Below are 19496 nucleotides of genomic sequence, written 5' to 3'. Positions count from 1 at the left end.
TAAAGCCTGTTTTGGTGAAAATGACTGTGATGGATCTCATTGACACCCAGGTACTCTAATTTAGAGAAATATACTGTTAAAGATGGGACCGTTTCATCTCCCGTTCCATTTCAATGCAAATCAAAAATACAATGAGTGGTCACAGAAACAGAGTGTTGTAACATGGTGCTGGTGCTTTATTTAAAGGGATGTCAAGGTTGGTAAAGCTGTTACATTATAGAAGACCAGCCAGCCCAAGCCAGACATCTTCATGAGCCAAGTCATTACTGCAGGACAGCTTTAGAACATATCGCAAGATTGATTTCACAGTATAGGTTTATAAGCTCTAACTGAAAATAAATCTGGTTGACTAACGACAGAAAAACAATCTGTAATGTGGAGTCTCTACTGAAGGGGCATTGACTGAAAATGTTGCTGTGTTTTGGTCTTTTGAATAATCTGCCTATACATAAGGTATACTGTATAACAAGTAAGAAATATAGCTTGAGGATATATTAGTAATCCACTGGGACAACCATAGCATGCGTTAAATATATTAATGTCAGTGCAGTATCAAACTAGAACAGTTTTCCTGATACCCCATCTGGGCTTGCACATAAACACGCGCACGCACATGTACGTACATACACATACACACAAACAACATAAATACAGTATAACAGCTCTCACACAGAACAGATAGATTCACATAATCAATTTGAACAGACTGTGATAGCCAGGACGGGAGGTAAGGTGAGCTAACCTGATTTCATCCTGCACTACAAAAAAAGGCTTGGGCTTTGATGTGGAAGAACACAGTTTTACACCATTCTTTCTCCCACCTTGTTAAAAACATTCTTGTGTATTGGAACTCTATTGCTACACAGTGTTGATCCTTTGACTATACATTAGGTACATCATTTACACATGAAAAAGTAAGCTCAGTTCCATATGGTATATCTATTTCTAACAATTTTCATGAAGTCATATCTAGTGATTTAATTACAGACACCAAGGGTCAGTGCACTTCCAAGAGTACAGTACTACAATGCATTGTGAAAAGACCAGCCTCCAAAAGAGCAGACAATAGACGAACAAGATGAGATAAGGGCTTTCTTGGTACACTAAGGGGAAAATTAGTACACTGAGGAGAAAAGGAGTACACTAAAGGTAAAAGGAGTACACTGAGGGGAAAAGGAGTACACTAAGGTTAAAATGAGTACACTAAGGGGAAAATGAGTACACTAGGGATTCCAAGATGAGTCAACTGCATCACCGTTCAGAGGAAGTGGCTGCTGCGCACAGCAGTGATCGTGTAGCTCAACAAAGCTGTAACTAGCGACAAATTATTATTGTTTCCCTTCAACGTCTCCTTTAGAATCTGATCTTGTGCATGTCATAGTGCCCTTCAATACCTGTTTGCATCGATTTGCTAGTTATAGCCTATCTACAAAGTAAAACAAAAAAACTCTGAACAAGAGACCATTCCCTTTTCATCAGAACACACAGACATAAAACATAACATGACATTTCTCTTCTTCCTTTTTTGTTTTAACTGTCTTTAGTTGGTTATTTCCTTTAGTGTAGAAAGAGTTCCTCTCTCTGTCAGTTCTGAGGGGGCGTCCTCGACCTCCGTGGCTTCGTCAGCTCCGCCAGGTCAGAGGTCAGGGAAGCGACTGGGGTCCTCCTTGTACTCTGCCGGGATGGAGAAGATGGACTCCTCAAACTCGCTGTAGCGGAACTCCTGGAAGGTGACCGTTGCCGTGATCGTGGGGAACACTGGGATGTCTGAAACACGGGAAATATGTAGAGATGTTCAGAGAGTGGATTGGTCATCTGGTTCTGGCTTTAAGCAGACACAGATCTGAATGCACTTGTTGTAAGTGGCTTTGGATAAAAGCGTCTGCTAAATTACTGTAATGTAATCAATCATTTTTCACATTGGCTTGTTGACGGACATTGCACACTCGTACCAAGTTTGACTGGAAAGCCGGGGGGAAGTTTCATCTGAACAAATTCTCTGAGTTTGTTGAAGTGCTTGAACGGAGCGATCACCTCCAGCACGTTCAACAACCTGGTAGCAAGATGGAAAACAAAGGGTCAGTCCAAACTCTGAACTTAAAATAAACAAAGCTCTTTTCCAACTTGTTTCATTTTTATGCAGTGTTTCCCATAGCCTATGGTTGGGTGATCTGACAATAGTCTCCTCCACTGCGCATTTCTCTGTGTTGGACAGCAGTCAACAAGGAAAGGTTTTGGCTGTCACTAAAGCATTTTCACGGACGTTAGAGCTCTGTCTATGGGAAAAAAAATATCCATCGGATATCTTAGTCAACACAAGAAGATTGATCTAGGAAAGCAGTTTTGTGTCGACATATTTTGTTTGGGAAATGCATGTGATTGCTGGCGCACAGTAGGCTAGGCACACAGCGGAGGGGAGAGGGGTCCTCTGTCTTCTTTCCTCCACTATATCAATCTAAAGTCTCCTTTTACTGCACAATAAATAGCTACAGTAATAGCCTAGGTCTAAAGCGAATGCTTGGCCTGTCCTATATAAATCACCAGGCAGGTGAGTGGTCTGTCCTATATAAATCACAAGGCAGGTGAGTGGTCTGTCCTATATAAATCACAAGGCAGGTGAGTGGTCTGTCCTATATAAATCACAAGGCAGGTGAGTGGTCTGTCCTATATAAATCACAAGGCAGGTGAGTGGTCTGTCCTATATAAATCACAAGGCAGGTGAGTGGTCTGTCCTATATAAATCACCAGGCAGGTGAGTGGTCTGTCCTATATAAATCACAAGGCAGGTGAGTGGTCTGTCCTGTATAAATCACAAGGCAGGTGAGTGGTCTGTCCTGTATAAATCACAAGGCAGGTGAGTTGTCTTTAGCCCACCAGCGCATCTTGACAGTGGAGCAAAAAAAACGACTGCTCGACTTAAAAAATCTCAGTCGACTTAAGGGTGTCCAACTGATGATTCGAGTCATCGACTTTCAGGGAGCAACCCTACATATATATATATGTATAAATATATATAAAATATGAAAGATATGAAAAAGCTAAGGTATACAGTACACAATAGTACGTACGACTCAATGCCCAGGGGGAAGTCTTGGCTCATGGCGACGGTGGCTTTGAAGTTCTTCTTGCTCTCCTTACACACCAGATCTCTCCCAAGATGCGGTGGCCTGCGGGGGTGCGGGGGAGACACAGACACACGTTAACGCTTCCTTCGGCGCCAGCCGTGCTCTGAAACGCAGCTTCCATCTAGCAGGAAGCTCCGGTGCTGGCGTGCGGCGAGCGAGGCGGGACTTACTTTCCCTGCTCGGCGGAGATGTACTCCTCCCAGGAGATGGTGTTGGACGCCGGCGCCGTGAGGGACTGCCTCCTCGCGGGCTGAGGGACACGACAGACACATCCGTGACCGCGCCATTCATCCGACTACTAAGCGGTCGTCCCGTTTACCCACGTTCATCCAAATCTTATCCCTCCCTCTCTACCTCCCTCCCCAGCTCTCTTCCCCCCTGTGCCAGACCCCCCCCCCCTGCTGCTCACCTCGTAGTTCTGCTCCACCAGGTTTCCCCCCTTGCTCAGGCTCTCCATGATGGCCTTGTTCCTCTGGATGTCCTCCTCGCTCAGGTGCTCGCGCCGCTTCCTGGACTCCAGCACCAGGCCGTTGACGGAGTAGAAGTCGGCCAGGAAGTTCCCCACCCTCTCCTGCGGGGGGGAGAACGGAAAAGAACCGCGGGCCGCACGTTAACGCCGCGTCATTTCACCGGCCTTGTCTTACGGGTCAAGAGGGATTCGTTTGACGTGACTTCTCTAGGAATACGGGCGTGGCCCCGGGTCATGTGACTGCACAAAGGGCAGCGTGGGGGGGTGAGGGGGGGGCGTGGTCATGAAGGGTCTCACCGTCTTGTCCTCCCTGAACAGCCAGCCGATCTGACTGCGGGAGAAGGTGATGGACTTGGTGGAGAGCGTGGCGGAGTAGACGTCGCTGCTCATCAGGATGTCCACCTCCTCCTCCGTCTCCATCTCGGACTCCTGCGGGCGGAGGCAACAGCAAACAGAGTGAACGGTGCCCCTGTATGGACGTGTGTGTGTGTGTGTGTGTGTGTGTGTGTGTGTGTGTGTGTCCGCGTGCCTGGGTGTGTCTGCGTGCTCTAACACCAGTCATTCTCTCGCTGACGGAGCCCTGAGGCTGACAGCGAAGCTGGACGCGCCCGGCGCCCGCCCCTCACCTCGTGGTGTATTCGCTGGTACACCTTCTGCTCGTTGTCCAGGACCACGAAGGACTGGGCGGGCGGGGCGTCCCCTGTGAAGATGAAGCTGAGGTCGCCGCGTTGACACTTCATGTCCGTGAAGTCGATCAGCGTGGTGTCCAGTCTGGGAGAGGTGAGAGAGAGAGAAGGACAGAGAGAGAGTAGCAGAGAAAGAGAGAGAAAGAAGAGAGGGAGAGAGATGAGAGAGAGAGAAGGAGAGAGAGAGGAGAGAGAAGGGGAGAGAGAGAGAGGGAGAGAGATGGAGAGAGAGAGGGAAGGAGAGAGAAAGGAGAAAGGAGAGAGAGGAGAGAGAGAGGAGAGAGAAAGAGAGAGAGAAAGAGAGATGGGAGAGGAGGAGAGTGATCATTCGGCGCGGCGGAAGGCTGGAACAGCGCTGCACACGGAGGAGGAGGAGGAGGAGGAGGAGGAGGAAGGTCTGTCTGAGGTATTAAATGACCCACCTGATGTTGATGCCCTGCTTGTAGATCTTACAGGCGTCGGACGGCAGGATCCGAGAGAGCAAGGGCACTGTGGGACGCAAAACGCTTGTTCTGTAACGTCCCATATTGACTTCCAGACAACTGGGTGGGTTGTTAATGTGACATAAAGGAACATGGCTGCCGTGATTAGGCTCTAAACGCGCTTTAACAAATCCCCGAGACAAGGGAGCAGCAAGACCCACAGGGCAATTAGCATGTCCCAGGAATACAATGGGAACGGGACAGACTATAATTAGTTTGGAGAGCAGAATTTCGGTAATGTGTCCCAGACTAAGAATAAAAGCAGTCTTGATGATCACCGGGAGGAAACTCACCCCAGCTCTGGAAGTCCCAGTGAAGCTCCAGGTAGAAGTCGCCAAGCTATGAGAAAAAGAGACAAGATAATTTTCCATATAATAATATGCCTGCATATTCACTGAGTACACACACGACTGGGTCTAGTGTTCGTCTATGCTAATCAGGTTACATAATAACAGTCGGTTTCAAGTGGGAGACTTGTGTGTGTGTGCGCTCAGTAAGCAGGGGGCTGTTGTGGCTCGGTGTGGATGGAGGGGACAGGTATGGATGGAGGGGACAGGTATGGATGGAGGGGACAGGTGTGGATGGAGGGGACAGGTGTGGATGGAGGGGACAGGTATGGATGGAGGGGACAGGTATGGATGGAGGGGACAGGTATGGATGGAGGGGACAGGTACGGATGGAGGGGACAGGTACGGATGGAGGGGACAGGTACGGATGGAGGGGACAGGTTTGGATGGAGGGGACAGGTATGGATGGAGGGGACAGGTATGGATGGAGGGGACAGGTATGGTTGGAGGGGACAGGTATGGTTGGAGGGGACAGGTATGGATGGAGGGGACAGGTATGGATGGAGGGGACAGGTACGGATGGAGGGGACAGGTACGGATGGAGGGGACAGGTATGGTTGGAGGGGACAGGTACGGATGGAGGGGACAGGTATGGTTGGAGGGGACAGGTGTGGATGGAGGGGACAGGTACGGTTGGAGGGGACAGGTATGGTTGGAGTGGACAGGTGTGGATGGAGGGGACAGGTATGGATGGAGGGGACAGGTATGGACAGACGGACGGCCGGGAGCGCAAGAGCGTCGGGCGCCGCAGGGCTCACCTCTCTCAGGGCTTTCAGCAGCTTGGGCCTCTTGTCGTCCACGCTCTCCCTGGACTGCTGCTTCAGCTTCCTCAGGATGGCCGTGACTGGCGGAGGGAGGACAACAAAGGCTGGCGGTGAGGCAACCAGACGACGACGACGCGCCAGCCTGGGCCAGACACCGCCACGGCGCGGCGCGCATCCAGGCCACGCATATATGACACCAGGGTTCGTAACAGGGGCAGTTTATGCAGTGAGCCTGAGAGGACGTGACGGGATGGGCCTGTGTTTAGTAGGCCGAACAAGGATCGTTTACCCGTAGGAAACGGGAGAACTGTAGTCGGTAAACAATCTGAGAGCAGAGCCGTGTCTCGGGAGACGGGACGGCTGGTGGCCAGCCCGCAGGAACCTCGTCTCCGGGTCTCACGTCACGTCTCACGCGTGTGTGCGTGGCGTGGATGCTCGGTGCTGCTACCGCACGCCGTGAGCCGGGCCTCCGCCGTGGCAGACCCACACCGAATTGATAAGCGGACCCCCCTTAATGACGTCTCTGATGGATTGCGAAGACTATACGGTGCGAGGCTCGGGGCCGCGAACAGCCAACGGCGCAGCGCTCCCGTTATCTTCACCATCGGCAGCGGCGTGTCGGGAAGGGAGAGAGTGGGAGAGAGAGGGAGAGAGAGAGAGAGAGAGAGTGGGAGAGAGAGGGAGAGAGAGAGAGAGGAGAGAGAGGGAGAGAGAGGGAGAGAGAGGGAGAGAGTGGGAGAGAGTGGGAGAGAGTGGGAGAGAGTGGGAGAGAGTGGGAGAGAGTGGGAGAGAGTGGGAGAGAGAGGGAGAGAGAGGGAGAGAGAGAGAGAGAGAGAGAGGGAGAGAGAGAGAGAGAGAGAGTGGGAGAGAGAGAGTGGGAGAGAGGGAGAGAGTGCTGACGGAGCTTTTCACTGCAGGGCCAGCGCTGCACTGTAGAGTGAGCCGCTGTCGCAGAGTGTGTGTGTGCGTGTGTGTGTGTGTGCGCATGTGTGTGCATATGAGAGAGAGACGGAGAAGCAAAAGGAGAGACAGAGAAAGATGGAAACACTAGCTGGCTTATATTCTACAAAGAAACCCTGAAAAAAAACATCCTTCCCCCTTTTTCAGATGTCAACACTTTCTTTAAAGGTCAGGTTCAGAATTTATCATTATAAGCCATGTTATAAGGTTATTTACGATTATATGCAACGGCCGATATCAAAGTTTCGTCAAACGGTGCACTCTCGAGATATAGCCCGTCGCCGCCGACACACTCAATGTGTCAATGTGACACTCAATAGGTGCATAGACAAAATCCTCAAAAACACTATAAAGTCTCGTTTTCAAAGACAGGAAACTCACTGAATGGTCACTGGTGTCCGTTGATGTTCTGGCAAAAAAATTGCCACAAAGTATGCTTCCGATCAGGTTTTATTGATCATATTATATCCATTGATTTGTATTGACAATAAAGATTAGAATAATCTGCGTCCCATATTTGTTTTGATTAACAAACACTTCTACCTGACACTATCAATGAAATACCAGCTGCAAAGCATTCCAAGGCTTCTCAACTTGTTGTTGTTGTTGTTGTGTAGACCTGTGAACCGGAAGCTGCTCTTCTTCTATGGTAGCCTCCAAACTCAGTCAAAGTTCAAGCGGAAGTTTACAAGTATGTACTGCGAGTGACAATAGTTCTTTGCTAAATAATAAAACCTGATCGGAAGCATATTTTGGGGCAATTTTTTGGGGTCAGAACATCAACAGACACCAGTGACCACTTAGTGAGTTTCCTGTCTTTGCTTGTTTTCAAAGACAGGAAACTCACCAAGTGAGCACTGGTGTCCGTTGATGTTATGACAAAAAAAAAGGCCCAAAATATGCTTCAGATTGTTTTTATTTATTATTTTATAGTTAATGGTGTTTTTGAGGGATTTTGTCTATGATCCATGGAGTGTGTTAGTGGTGACGGGCTATATCTTGAGATTGCACCGTTTGACAACTTTGATATCGGCCGTTGTATATGTTCGTAAATCACCTTATAATAAGGCTTATAATGATAAATTCCGAACCTGTCCTTTAACCACCAGGCCAGCTTTGGCGAAGCTACATTTCCTATCGCTCTACAGTAGGACCCCACTCATCCGAACTTCAGAGATCCGAACCTCCCGGTCTACCGGACAGGCTTAAAAACCTTCTTTTTTGGGGGGGGGGGGGGGGGGGGGGGGGGCTGCTACCTGGTTTCTGGTGGGATTTTCATTACAGTACTGTAGGCCTACTTGCATTTAAATCTGTCATAATAAACATGTACTGTATCCTACTGTGAATAAAAAGAGAACTGTATGCAGACCTACATGTTGCCTGGCTGTAGCCTACTGTCACGTTTCATTTCTTTGTTACTCTAATGTCGAGCGCAAAACGCAAACGAGTCTGCTGCGCGAGAGCTGCATTCCTTGGTAGCCAGAAAGCGCGTCAGCATGAAGCAGAGGAGCATCGAGTCATTTTTCGTTCCCAGTTAATGGACTTCAGGAACACAGACGTGTTGTGAGCATGTAGATTAGCCTATACTAGGCCTACTGTATTTGTTAAATAATAGCCTACAGCCTATGCCACATTAGCCTACATCGGTTGTTTTAGAGACTTTCTTTTAGGCTACAATAGCCTAAGACACGACATCTTGTCTATCATTTCATTTATTTATTTATTATCTATCTCTAATTGTTCTAATGTTGGGTTGTTTTTAGGCTATACCATTTATTTCTGTGAATACAGTAGCCTATCGATGCAGCGTAGGACTCATTTGAGATAAAGTACTGTATTTGATCAAAGCCCACACTCAAGTGGAAATTTGTTTATTTTATTATAGGCTACTGTTGGCCTATTACAGGCTAGGCTATATGAGTTTAGTTGGCCATTTGATTGCAATTTTGATGCATTTTCACAAGTAATTAAGGGTATTTATCGGTCTATTATGAGTCTATATGAAACAAGTATACCACTTATTGAATTTGGTGCATTTTAACACAAGTTTCAGTCATCCGGACATTTCAGAGATACAAACGACCTTCGGTCCCGTTGGGTTCGGATAAGTGGGGTCCTACTGTACTTCCCCTCCAGCTGGAGTTTGGCTGCCTGTGAGTGTCTTTGCCGTACCATTTTGGATGTGGCCAAGCAGCTCTCTCTGCTCCCCTCCCCACACTGTGACATGACCTTCCCATGGCTGACCTCCGTGTGCCCTGCCAGCCATCCAGCTTCCCTATTGCTGGAGTGGCATACTAACGAGAGGTGTGGGATTGTGGGCCATCTCCCTAACTGTTGCGGACGCTGCGCAGAAAAACAAATGATTTGTCTCGCCATTTCCGTCTCTGCCTTACCAATATAGGCCTACGTCCAAGTTCAACTGGAAAGAGTTAGCGGGCTGAATGACAAGACCTGATCCGCCATACACGGCACGTCTGTTCCGTGACCCACTGTCCAGCCTGCCAGGGCCGACACCGAGACTGCTGATGTACAATGACGGCGTCAGTAGTCGGTATCAGCGTCGGCAGAGGGAGCAATATGGCCAGAGAGCCACGAGCTTAAGCCCGCCTCACCCTAAGCCGTGCTCCAGGCTGCGTTCCAGCCCGTCTGGATCCCGGCCGCTCGGAAATAAATCCTCTTCCTCTCCTCTCTAGCAGCACGGCTCCAGCTGGGACAGCCGCCACGTCGGAGAGCAAACACTGTCGACCTACAGTCTCTGCAATCCCTAATCACTCTGAAACATCTGCCAAACAGGACACACCGTTTGAAAAACGGATTTCCAGAGAAGAAGAAGCAACGATGGTTGAATCTATCAACGTTTCAATGAATATGACTGCCAGAGAGATGAAAAAGAGATAGCAGCCCAAGCATGTGCCTCCACCTTTAGACTTGATCACATGCGTTGAAGTTGGTGTGCGAAGGCAAGCAGTCACGTCACCTCTCTTGTTGTCCAAATGAGCAACATTTTCCTCCTGCTACTTTGTATATTACAAGTGTGACAGTTTTATAATGTTTGTCCAGTTTGTACTGGAGCGGAGTATTTTAATGTTTTAATCATGTGTTGGCTGATTTTATCATTGTTTATTTAGGCTTGTACTGTATGTGTAGCTGCTACAACTTGTTTTGTACAATCTAGAAGAACCCTTTTGAGGATCTTGCTGAGCTGGTAATTTTAGAAGTAGCTCGCAAGCCAAAAAGGTGTGAGCACCCCTGCTCTACATGATGGAAAAAAACATTTTTAGCTTGCCAACTCCACATGGGTCTGCATTAATAGGCGAAAACTCAATGAGGAAAAAAGACCGGAACTAAACATCAGAGATCACTTACTCATTTGTCTGTCACCATAGCTGATGGCCTCAGCCAGAGGACTCCATCCCTGTGCATTCTTCACCTTGACAGGAGCATTATGGGCCAGGAGCAGGAGGGCACACTCTGCAACAGAAACCCAAAAATGTAATCAATCAGGTTACTTTTTAACATGGCACAGTTATATCACCCAGGCAAAGAGCTCCATCTGCAAGATCTAGCTGGACTTAAGTATATTCATTCCTTGTGTCTGTGCCCTTCATGTAAAATGCTTTGCATTTCAGTAGCCTAATTCAGTCAGGCTCATCAGCAAGTTTAAGCAATCCCTACAGACCTCTCCCATCAGTCTGACTAGTAACGCGGCAGAGGTCAGATAGGACAGCAGGGTGTATGAGAGCAGGGTGTATGAGAGCGTGTGTGTGTGGGGGGGGGGGGGGGGGAGGGGGGGGGTAGTATTCCAGGCCACTGGTGACTGGATTTACAGAGGTGGAGAACATGTTGCACATGGCCTGGCAGATGTGACAGCCTGTAGCACAGAGCCTTTGGCATAATTTCCTGACCTTGTATGCAAAGCCCAGAGGCGTACAGGTGATAATCTGATACAAAAATCCTACGAAACCTCTGTGCCTTGAGCTGGGAAATATTCAAACAGGCCTTTGTATTCAAGTATACATACAGTACAAACGTACACAAAGGTAATGTTTTGAATGCATGCATGATGTTGCTTTGGCTAGATGAAGACCATACCTTTGTGGCCCAACATCACAGCTAAGTGGAGCGGTGTGTTCCCTGGAAAGGAAAGGGGGAGATGTTTAGAACTGCACAACACATTTTCTCTCCATAATGCAGGCACTGCTAAACATGAAGACACAACACTGACTTGTACAACTGGCTGATGGAGGAAATGACTTTGACTAGCTTGATTTGGATGCAAGTCTATCTCAAAAAACCAATGAGGTGCTATTACCTCAAAACTCACCATGTACATCTTTCTGAGAGATATTCTGGGTCCTTATGAGCGAAGATAGGCGACGCACATCACCTTTAAACACGCATTCGTGAACAGGGAACTCCAAGTCCCCGTTTGTCAGAATGATGGGGTTCTTGTTGTTATCATCCACGATGGAGCCGACAGGCGAATTTGCGTTTAAGTTGTTTGCATTGATATTTGATAACTGTTGCTGCGATTTGTTATGGTATTGCTGAAACCCCTTGTTTTGTTTGTTTGCATTACTGGTCCCGTTTGAAGACGCATCACAGGATTCCATAATATCCTCATTTTTATTCGGCTTGTTGTGGTCTTTCCGCAACGTACGAATCTTCTCCCCAGTCATGATGTAACGTTAACGTTAGCTAACTACTCCCTTCACCAGGCTTCCAATAACAAAACAGTATGATTTTGTAGAGCTGTCTACTAAAATAGCTAGCTAGTGTAGAAAGCTAGCTAGGCTAACATTAGCTAGCCTACAGCTAACTAGCAAGCTACACTGCCAAAAATGAATGTGGGTGCGGCGTTATGTTCTTAACAAAAACGCCACGTAAAAATACAAATGCACAAACTTGTACTAGCTAACATTCGGTTAAGAGCGTAAACACCTGGTTACCGGTGACATCGTTATACGTATATACTTATATATATATATCCCGACTAGCTACACTTGTTACAAAATGTCCCCGTTAACGTTTCCTTGCGGCAGAATTTATTTGCTAACGTTTAGCTACCTCGACTAGCTAGCATTAGTTAGCTTGACAGGAGCGAATACCCTACAATGCTACAGCCTATTGAAACGGTTGCCTATTTGGGAAAATCTACAAGGATCAGAAAGACATCAATGATTCAATCTCAATTTAACTTCACTCCCATTCTAGAAAAAGTAGAAAATAAATGTAATTCTTGGTTACTGAGAGATCTTTAACTGAATGGGCGTGTTCTTATTTCTAGAAGGGAGATTGGTCGACCAATCATTAATATTGATGATAAACGTGTATTCTCTGAAAATGATTCAAAAATCTTTAAACCACAATTTCTGGAAATGCCCACGTTAGTACATTTTGAATGGATTTACCAATTTGTATTCTTAGGAAAACTCTTTCAACCTTTCAATTGCATCCTGCAAACATGATGTTTGTTATAAATGTTGTAATGATTCTTGGCAGATTCTTCGTGCATAGGATGAAATGGGGTGGGGTGGGGGTTGATTTTTATTCTTATAGGCATGCAAAACTACACCAAGTTATGTAAAAACTAAAGGAATAATTTAACATGTAACTGATTGTACCCTGTGTTCTATATTCAGTTTATGTATGTTTACTGTATTCTTACAGTAATGTTTGTACTGCAATGTTGTAAATTAATTTTGTAATGTTTACTTTGTCGATTTATAAATAATAAATAAAAAGACCCTTGACAGACGGAAATTCTGCCATTTCACTCGCCTGACAAGTGGTGCATGATCGTAGAATGTGCACCAACTTGATGCACGACCAACCTAGATGTGCAAATATGAATGTCAATGAATTGTACATGTCAATAAATTGCACAGTCGGAATTTGATGAAAATAGATGTATTAATGCGTTGTTTATAATTAATCAGGCAATATTGGCGACGCCTAAAAGCTATAGAAAGGGTCCGTCATTCCGTCATCTTCCTGAGACGCATCTTTTTTTCTCCCTCGCCTTGATGAGCAGTTGCAACAAGAATGGCAACTTCTAAGACGAACAAGGGGAAAAAGATAATAAATCAAGAAGAACTTCGACGGCTGATGAGAGAGAAACAAAGGCAAACAACGGATAAGAAAAAGCGAGTCGAGTCCCCTTACGCCAAGTACAACAGTCTTGGGCACCTCAGTTGTGTACTGTGCAATGTCCAGGTGAAATCTGAATTATTGTGGCAGACGCATGTCCTGGGGAAGCAGCACAAGGAGAAAGTTTCAGATATCAAAGGTTCGAAACCGTCGAGTTCTCAACCAGCCCAAAGTCAGGCACCGCAGCCTTCACCACTCTTGAAAAGGAAAGCATTGGATTCTGAAGACACCAATTGGAAAAAGCCTAAATCTCAGTCGTCCGGCAACACTCAACCAGGACTGCCTGCAGATTTCTTCCGTAAACCCGATAAGCCAACTGGCTACGCACAGAAGAACTCGGGATTGAGTCTTTTGTCTGGAACATATGACGACGATAATGAAGAAGAGGAGGAAGCTGACACCGGGGTAACCCCAGGTTCCCTTGTACAGAAAGAAGTGTCTGCACCTGGACTCCCAGCCGACTTTTTTGACAACTCCATCCCACCCGTTCCAGCTGCTTCTCATTCAGGGTCAATTCTGAAAGCAGACGAACCAGAGAAAAGCTTGGAGAAGAAAGACAATACAGCAGAGGCATTACCCGAGGGCTTTTTTGATGACCCAGTGAGAGATGCTAAAGTCCGCAATGTTGACGCACCCAAAGACCAGATGGACAAGGAATGGGAAGAGTTTCAAAAGGAAATGCGCCAGGTGAACACCAAGTCAGAGGCCATTGTAGCTGAAGATGATGAGGAGGGTCGCCTGGAGCGTCAAATTGATGAAATTGATGAACAAATCGAATGCTACAGGAGGGTTGAGCTACTGAGAGATAAACAAGATGTAGTGAAGGGCCGGCCTGTTCAGGAGAAGACGCAGGGGCTTGGAGCCTCTGGGGGAAGTGATGAGGAGGAGGAGGACGAAGAGAAGTTGCTTCACCTGCTGTCAAGGGACTGGAGGGCAAAAGGGGCCCTTGCATAAAATCCCCAGGAGCCTGACAACTATGGACACTGGACAGGCCTTTAACTGTCCCCAATGTAAATAAAAGTGCAAAAATTTAACAAAGCAAACATTCTTGGCCTCAATTAGTTTAAAAGCTCTGGTATTAAATGTGAAAAAGTGTAATGTTATATTGTATTGTGGTACATGTTGCCTTTTATAGTGTCAGTCAAACCAATGCAAATTCCCAAACATCAATGCTTATGCGATTCATTAAAAATAACATTTGAAGCCTCCATGTTTTCTTTCCTTTGGAGAAACTGCTTCATCTGTGAGGGACAGAATGGATCCCCTCCCCAAACACATGTATCACATTGAACACACTATATAGGTTGCACAAACATAAATGTACATAGCTGGTTTAAGTTTGTGACGAACATAGTCCAATGTTTTTCTTCCTAGAGTAGTCCACCATGCAATCTCTATTCAGAAGCAAACATAGCCTCAAGCAGTGTGAATGAACCATCACTTAAGCCATATGGGTACCATAGTTAAGACAATTTACACCTTGTATATTCATTTATTCATTAGTGCCCATCCAAAAAAATAAATCCCCACAACACAGCATTGAAGGGAAAAAACTACTGAAAACAAAATGACTAGTTGAATGTTTCTCACCCCAATTTTGAATTCCAGTTCACCAAACTGCTATCAAATAATTCTAGTAAAATGATAAATTAGACATTTATTCATGTTATAAACAACATGCGCAAATCACAACCTAATAAAAATAATCCTCAAAATAATGAACAATGCTGAGAGTGGCTCTCTAAAGACCTCCCAGACAACCCCTGTATCCTGCCCTCTAACCAAGTATGTTTCAGATGCTATGTTAAAAAAGTACATATTTACATAATACTAGTGTTGAGTAATTTGATGTCCTGATTTGTATATACATTGTTTCATTCTTAACGCCCACAGAAGGACTGAGAATCAAGTAAAGGTGATCAGTGCTTCTCTTACTACCTGTTATACATACATGTCCGTGTGAGTCAGGTGGTCATTCTGTTCATTTGCACTAAACACTACTGATGTAATTTGAGGCAAGCACAACTACAATCCTTTAAGCCAATTGATTTCCGTGTTATTGCTACATTATATGCTATAGGAGTTACCTTTATAAAGTGATACTTTTATCAAGTGTGTATTTATAGCCCTTCAAATCGTATAGACTTTGAAACTGTCTAAACAATTGTATAAAGATAGTTGGCAATCTAAGTGTACAGGCTACATGAGTAAAGTGATCATATAGAGACAGATCTGAACCTGACTAAATGTGAGAAATAGTTTAACAATTTAACAATCTTACATAAGCTATGACAAATGACAAACACGTCGACTATATATGGTAAAATTTTGCCATTCTATAACTAATTTCACAGAAATAAAGGATTTTGAGGGAAACAAATTTGACAGTTCCGTTTCTAAAAAACTCAATTTGTAAACAGTTCAGTAAAATGAGAAACTTGAAATTGTGTGTAGGATAGATAACATCCTGGTCTGCAGGCTCAATGAAGTGTGTTGGGGGCATGCCAGTGCCACTGTTCCACAATAAACATGTTAATTAAATATTCAGTTCCCCAAAAAAGTGCAGGCATCACTGGGACGCGCTGCAAACACCAGAGATGTACCCCTCCATGTTGAATACTGTTCACTTCTGTCATCCGCTGCCCTCACAAACTAAGAGCAGCTTCCAGCTCAGCCAGTGAGTACCTCCCGTCCTCATCTTTGTCATAGCCCTCCAGGGTACGGGCATTTGATGCACCAAAGAGTTTCTTCAGGTCCTGGTACGACATTCCCTGTGAAGTGGCACCAAACCTTGCACGTTGGAAAAGCTCCTCAAGATCTGTGGAGATAAGAGCCTAGTCACTTGTTTACTGCAATAAAATACAATTCTCGAACTCAAACCACACTCTACCAAACTCTGCCAAGACTAAATAGGGCAGCTAATAACGAAATCTAGATTTCAGGCAAGGAAAAAAATATTAGACTGCATAACAAAAAGTGCACCTTTCAGAGAGCGGACCCCAGGCAAGGACAAAGTCTTTGGGTTTCCTGTCCCAGTGTCTCTCTTGGAGCGGTTTGGAGTCAAAAATCGTGGCCTTCTGGTCGGCTTTGAGCCCGTAGATGAAGCAGATTTTGCTGAGGGACGGTTAAAAAGAATTCTGTTAGGAGCAAAGCGGAAGACTCAGACGTCTGAAGACCACGTGCGTGTCTGTGCATGTCCATACCAGGTGTAGCATCAGTTGTTGCTCCATCTGTGTTGTCACTGGACGTCATCACAGTATCTTCAACTACTGCCGTATCTTCACCGATGGTCTCACTCTGAACTAAATCCACAGGGTCCTTCAATTTGTTCAAAGGACAGTTTTGCTTAAAGTGAGGTTTGCAAGCTTCAACAACTCAATTTCTTATTGGTCAGAGGGAATCAACTGCAATCAATGTCAGGGTGAACCATATTGTTGTGTAATTTTTAAAAACAAAATGGTTCCCAGAACTCACGCTGTGTGGAGCTGTTTCGGCAGAACCTTGTTCCAAGGTGGACACTCTCTGAGTGAGGTTGGAGACAGCAGAACGGAGAGTGAGGAACTGCTCTTCAGACCAGGAGTGGTACAGCTCTTGGGTCTTGTTCACCTTGCCCACAGTTTCCCTCAGGTCCACCACGTCCTGCAGAAGAACATCAGGAGGAGGATGGAGAATGGCTAATTCTGGTTCTTTATTTCCATCATCCTATTTCATCCATGGGGAATAAAGTCAAATAAATGTGAGCCTTTAGCTGTTGTCTCGCTGCTATCTGACTCAGATGTAAACTGAGCTGTTTGAGATCCAGAAAAAATAGGTCAGCAAGGTTTCTAATACTGATGAAATCCATCTCTGGAGTACTCTATACAGAAACTCAGAATTATTGGACAATTAGATAATAGATGTAATAGAAATGAACTAGAAAAAATAGAATCTCAAAACTAACTGGCTAGGACATAGGAATTTGAATGGTGGATGGATTAGTGCACTAACCTTCTCCGTTACTACTGTATACAGTGTAAATGTCCCATTCTCAATAATGTACTTCAAAAAGGCTCCAATGAAAAACAGATTAAATTGATTTTCCATGGAGGGAGGAATATAACTGTATTTTACCGCTGTCTTTTTCAAATGATCCGTTTCTTTCTTCTGGTCCTCAACAGCTGTCTGCATTGTCTTCACATCATGCTGGACACTTGTTAAAGTGCTTCCAATTGTTGCCACACTCTGCAAACAAAAACAAAGTCCGCCAGCTTTAAGTATGCATCTGTTGTATTAATGCTGCTCTGAAGTCTGGGGTACTATCAGAAATGTGTACTTGTAATTGTGAAATGTATATAGTATAAATCAATGTAGCTGTCGCTAAATGACCATCTAACATGTTTCAGTTAATGCAATATACATTAAAGGCACAAAGTGTACATTTCTCTACAATGTTCCCAGATTTACCTTTTGGAGTTCCTCCACTGTATTTGGAAGGTTGATCAGATCTGAGGCTGATTTGATGTTGGCTTTCAGATGGTTCACTGCAGAGTCCAGTAAACTGATCTGGAGGATGCCCCACAGCAAATGATCATCAGTAAAGACAACAATTGGAAAACACGATACACCTTCATTTTGGGACAAGAAATTGCAAACTGTTTGCCATGGTATCATGACTATTTGTATCTCAACTCAACTCAAACCTTTTTTATAGAGCACATTTCAAAACAACTGTGGTCGACCAAAGTGCTTTACAGGTAGGCGAAAATAAATTACAACAATAATACTTCAAGACACAACCATACACACTAACACAACAATACCCACAACGACAATCCCAGACCAAAAGAGACTACAATGATCGAGCAGGAGCAAGAGCTTTACCTTTCTGTTCAATTCTGTGAGGTTGGACCAAAGCTTGCCAAGACCCCTGTCACCGCTTTCAATATCCTCAAGCTTTCTCTGCTTGGTCTTCAGCTCCTCACTAAGCTTTGGGATCTCATGAGATGAGGCTTTTTGGCTGGTTTCCACTGTGATAGGACCACAAAAAAGTACATCAAGTTAACAACACAGACCACTTAAAAAGGTTGACCCTGTATTGCATGATTACAAAACTGAGCAATAAAGCACTACGTTCCTTCACCTCTTGGGCACCAAGATACTGTTGTTAAGAGAAGGGACATGCTGTATTTCTATAGATGACTTACTTGTGTGCAACTTCTCTTTGAGGTTGTCAAGATCCTCTTTAAGGGCAATCTGCATCCATATCAGTCCAGCACAGGACATAACACAGGCAGCCAGGATTATGAACAGGAACAGGGGGTAGCAAATATTGCAGCACTGGGTGTAACTCCTTCTATGATGGAAGACAAACACATAGACTGGTTATCTTTTTAAGTTCATGCATCATTGATGAATACTGTCTTTGAAATGACGGTTGTAGGTGTCAGCTCAAATGCAATGTTTATGCATTGAGTGCTAATTGATATCACTCACTTCCCAAAGGCAGCCACAGTGCCTAGGTTGTTGAACTCGTCATCGTCTGAACTGGACTCGGATTCTGTGCCCGGAGGCTCAGTTCGAAGGAGCCTGTGGCCGGACCCTTTCTTGGTCTTCTTCCTCTTGCTCTCGCCAAGTCCGATCAACGCATTGAGCTCCTTCCTCTTCTTCATTTTCTTCTGAGGGGTCAGCGAGCCCGCCGAGCCCGACTTAAAGCCGACTAAATCCAACGTTTTATCCAGTTTGTTTGCTTTCAGCAGTCTTTCTTCGCCAAAACTGGTTTCTGTCCAAATGTATCTTGCTAGCTAGCTGAACATAAGATGAGTGTTGAGTGTGCGCATATAGCTAGCTATCTAGCAAGCAACCTTCCACTACCTACCAGGCCTGTAAACCTGTTGGATAGCTGACTGACATAACGTTACTACCAAGTATAATACCAATTAGACTGACAACCGAGTTAGCAAGCTGCCAGACAGACGATATCAGATGGCAAGTAATGTCATTATAGCTAAGCTTGCTAACGTTATTTGACAGTTCACGGCGTTAGCCACTCGACACCGGTTTCTAGCCCCACACATCAGTTAAAATGGCGTTGTCGAGCTTCAAAGCCAGCGATTGTCTCTTTGCTAGCTATATTCTACAGGATAACTCACTTCTAAATGCTCGAATACGGCAGTATAAAAACTCACAACACTTAATATGTCCGAATAATCATAAAAAATAGGCTAGCAAGCTAGCTCACCACAATGTTGTTTTGGTGGTGTACATCCGAAGGTGTCGTAATAAACTGTCATCTGATTGGTGGAAGGTACTTTTCCCTTATGAGCTGCAACAGTGCCACCATCTGGATCTGTACAGGAAAATAAATTGCACAACTGTACAGGAAAATAAATGAGATTCAGATGATATATTATTGGATGAATAGATAGATAGATAGATAGATAGATAGATAGATAGATAGATAGATAGATAGATAGATATAGATAGATAGATAGATAGATAGATATTTTAGATTTTTATTTATTTGCTTTTGTATAC

General features: G+C 45.1%; 3 protein-coding genes across 5 annotated transcripts; 1 reads left to right on the top strand and 2 right to left on the bottom strand.

The window, feature by feature from the left end:
- Positions 1–179: 179 nt before the first annotated feature.
- LOC311325422 (ankyrin repeat domain-containing protein 13C-like) lies at positions 180–12025 on the bottom strand. The gene is made up of 13 exons (XM_084458120.1): positions 11158–12025; positions 10926–10967; positions 10200–10304; positions 5868–5953; positions 5056–5101; positions 4703–4769; positions 4221–4365; positions 3892–4023; positions 3535–3696; positions 3296–3375; positions 3069–3167; positions 1953–2053; positions 180–1767 (listed from the first exon to the last, which is right to left on the bottom strand). The coding sequence occupies exons 1-13, from the start codon at positions 11510–11512 to the stop codon at positions 1637–1639; spliced, it is 1551 nt and encodes a 516-aa protein (XP_084314246.1). The 5' UTR covers positions 11513–12025; the 3' UTR covers positions 180–1636.
- An 824-nt stretch (positions 12026–12849) lies between these two features.
- On the top strand, positions 12850–14139 carry znf830 (zinc finger protein 830). The gene has a single exon (XM_084458485.1). It carries the CDS (start codon positions 12879–12881, stop codon positions 13935–13937), a length of 1059 nt encoding a protein of 352 aa, XP_084314611.1. The 5' UTR covers positions 12850–12878; the 3' UTR covers positions 13938–14139.
- A 329-nt stretch (positions 14140–14468) lies between these two features.
- On the bottom strand, positions 14469–19219 carry efcab14 (EF-hand calcium binding domain 14). 3 transcript variants are annotated; one of them, XM_084458478.1, is made up of 9 exons: positions 18456–19219; positions 18167–18315; positions 17844–17989; positions 17427–17525; positions 17094–17204; positions 16458–16685; positions 16187–16301; positions 15966–16097; positions 14469–15801 (listed from the first exon to the last, which is right to left on the bottom strand). In XM_084458478.1, the coding sequence occupies exons 1-9, from the start codon at positions 18629–18631 to the stop codon at positions 15629–15631; spliced, it is 1329 nt and encodes a 442-aa protein (XP_084314604.1). In that variant the 5' UTR covers positions 18632–19219; the 3' UTR covers positions 14469–15628. The 3 variants fall into 3 exon arrangements, with proteins under 3 accessions (XP_084314604.1, XP_084314606.1, XP_084314605.1); XM_084458480.1 differs by having other exon boundaries at positions 16458–16622; XM_084458479.1 differs by having other exon boundaries at positions 18167–18312.
- Positions 19220–19496: the final 277 nt, after the last annotated feature.

This window comes from Borostomias antarcticus (assembly GCF_949987555.1).
Source record: "Borostomias antarcticus genome assembly, chromosome: 24".
Classification (NCBI taxonomy): Eukaryota; Metazoa; Chordata; class Actinopteri; order Stomiiformes; family Stomiidae; genus Borostomias; species Borostomias antarcticus.
Note: the sequence above shows the minus strand (reverse complement) of the source record. Positions and strands in the feature narration are given on the sequence as shown.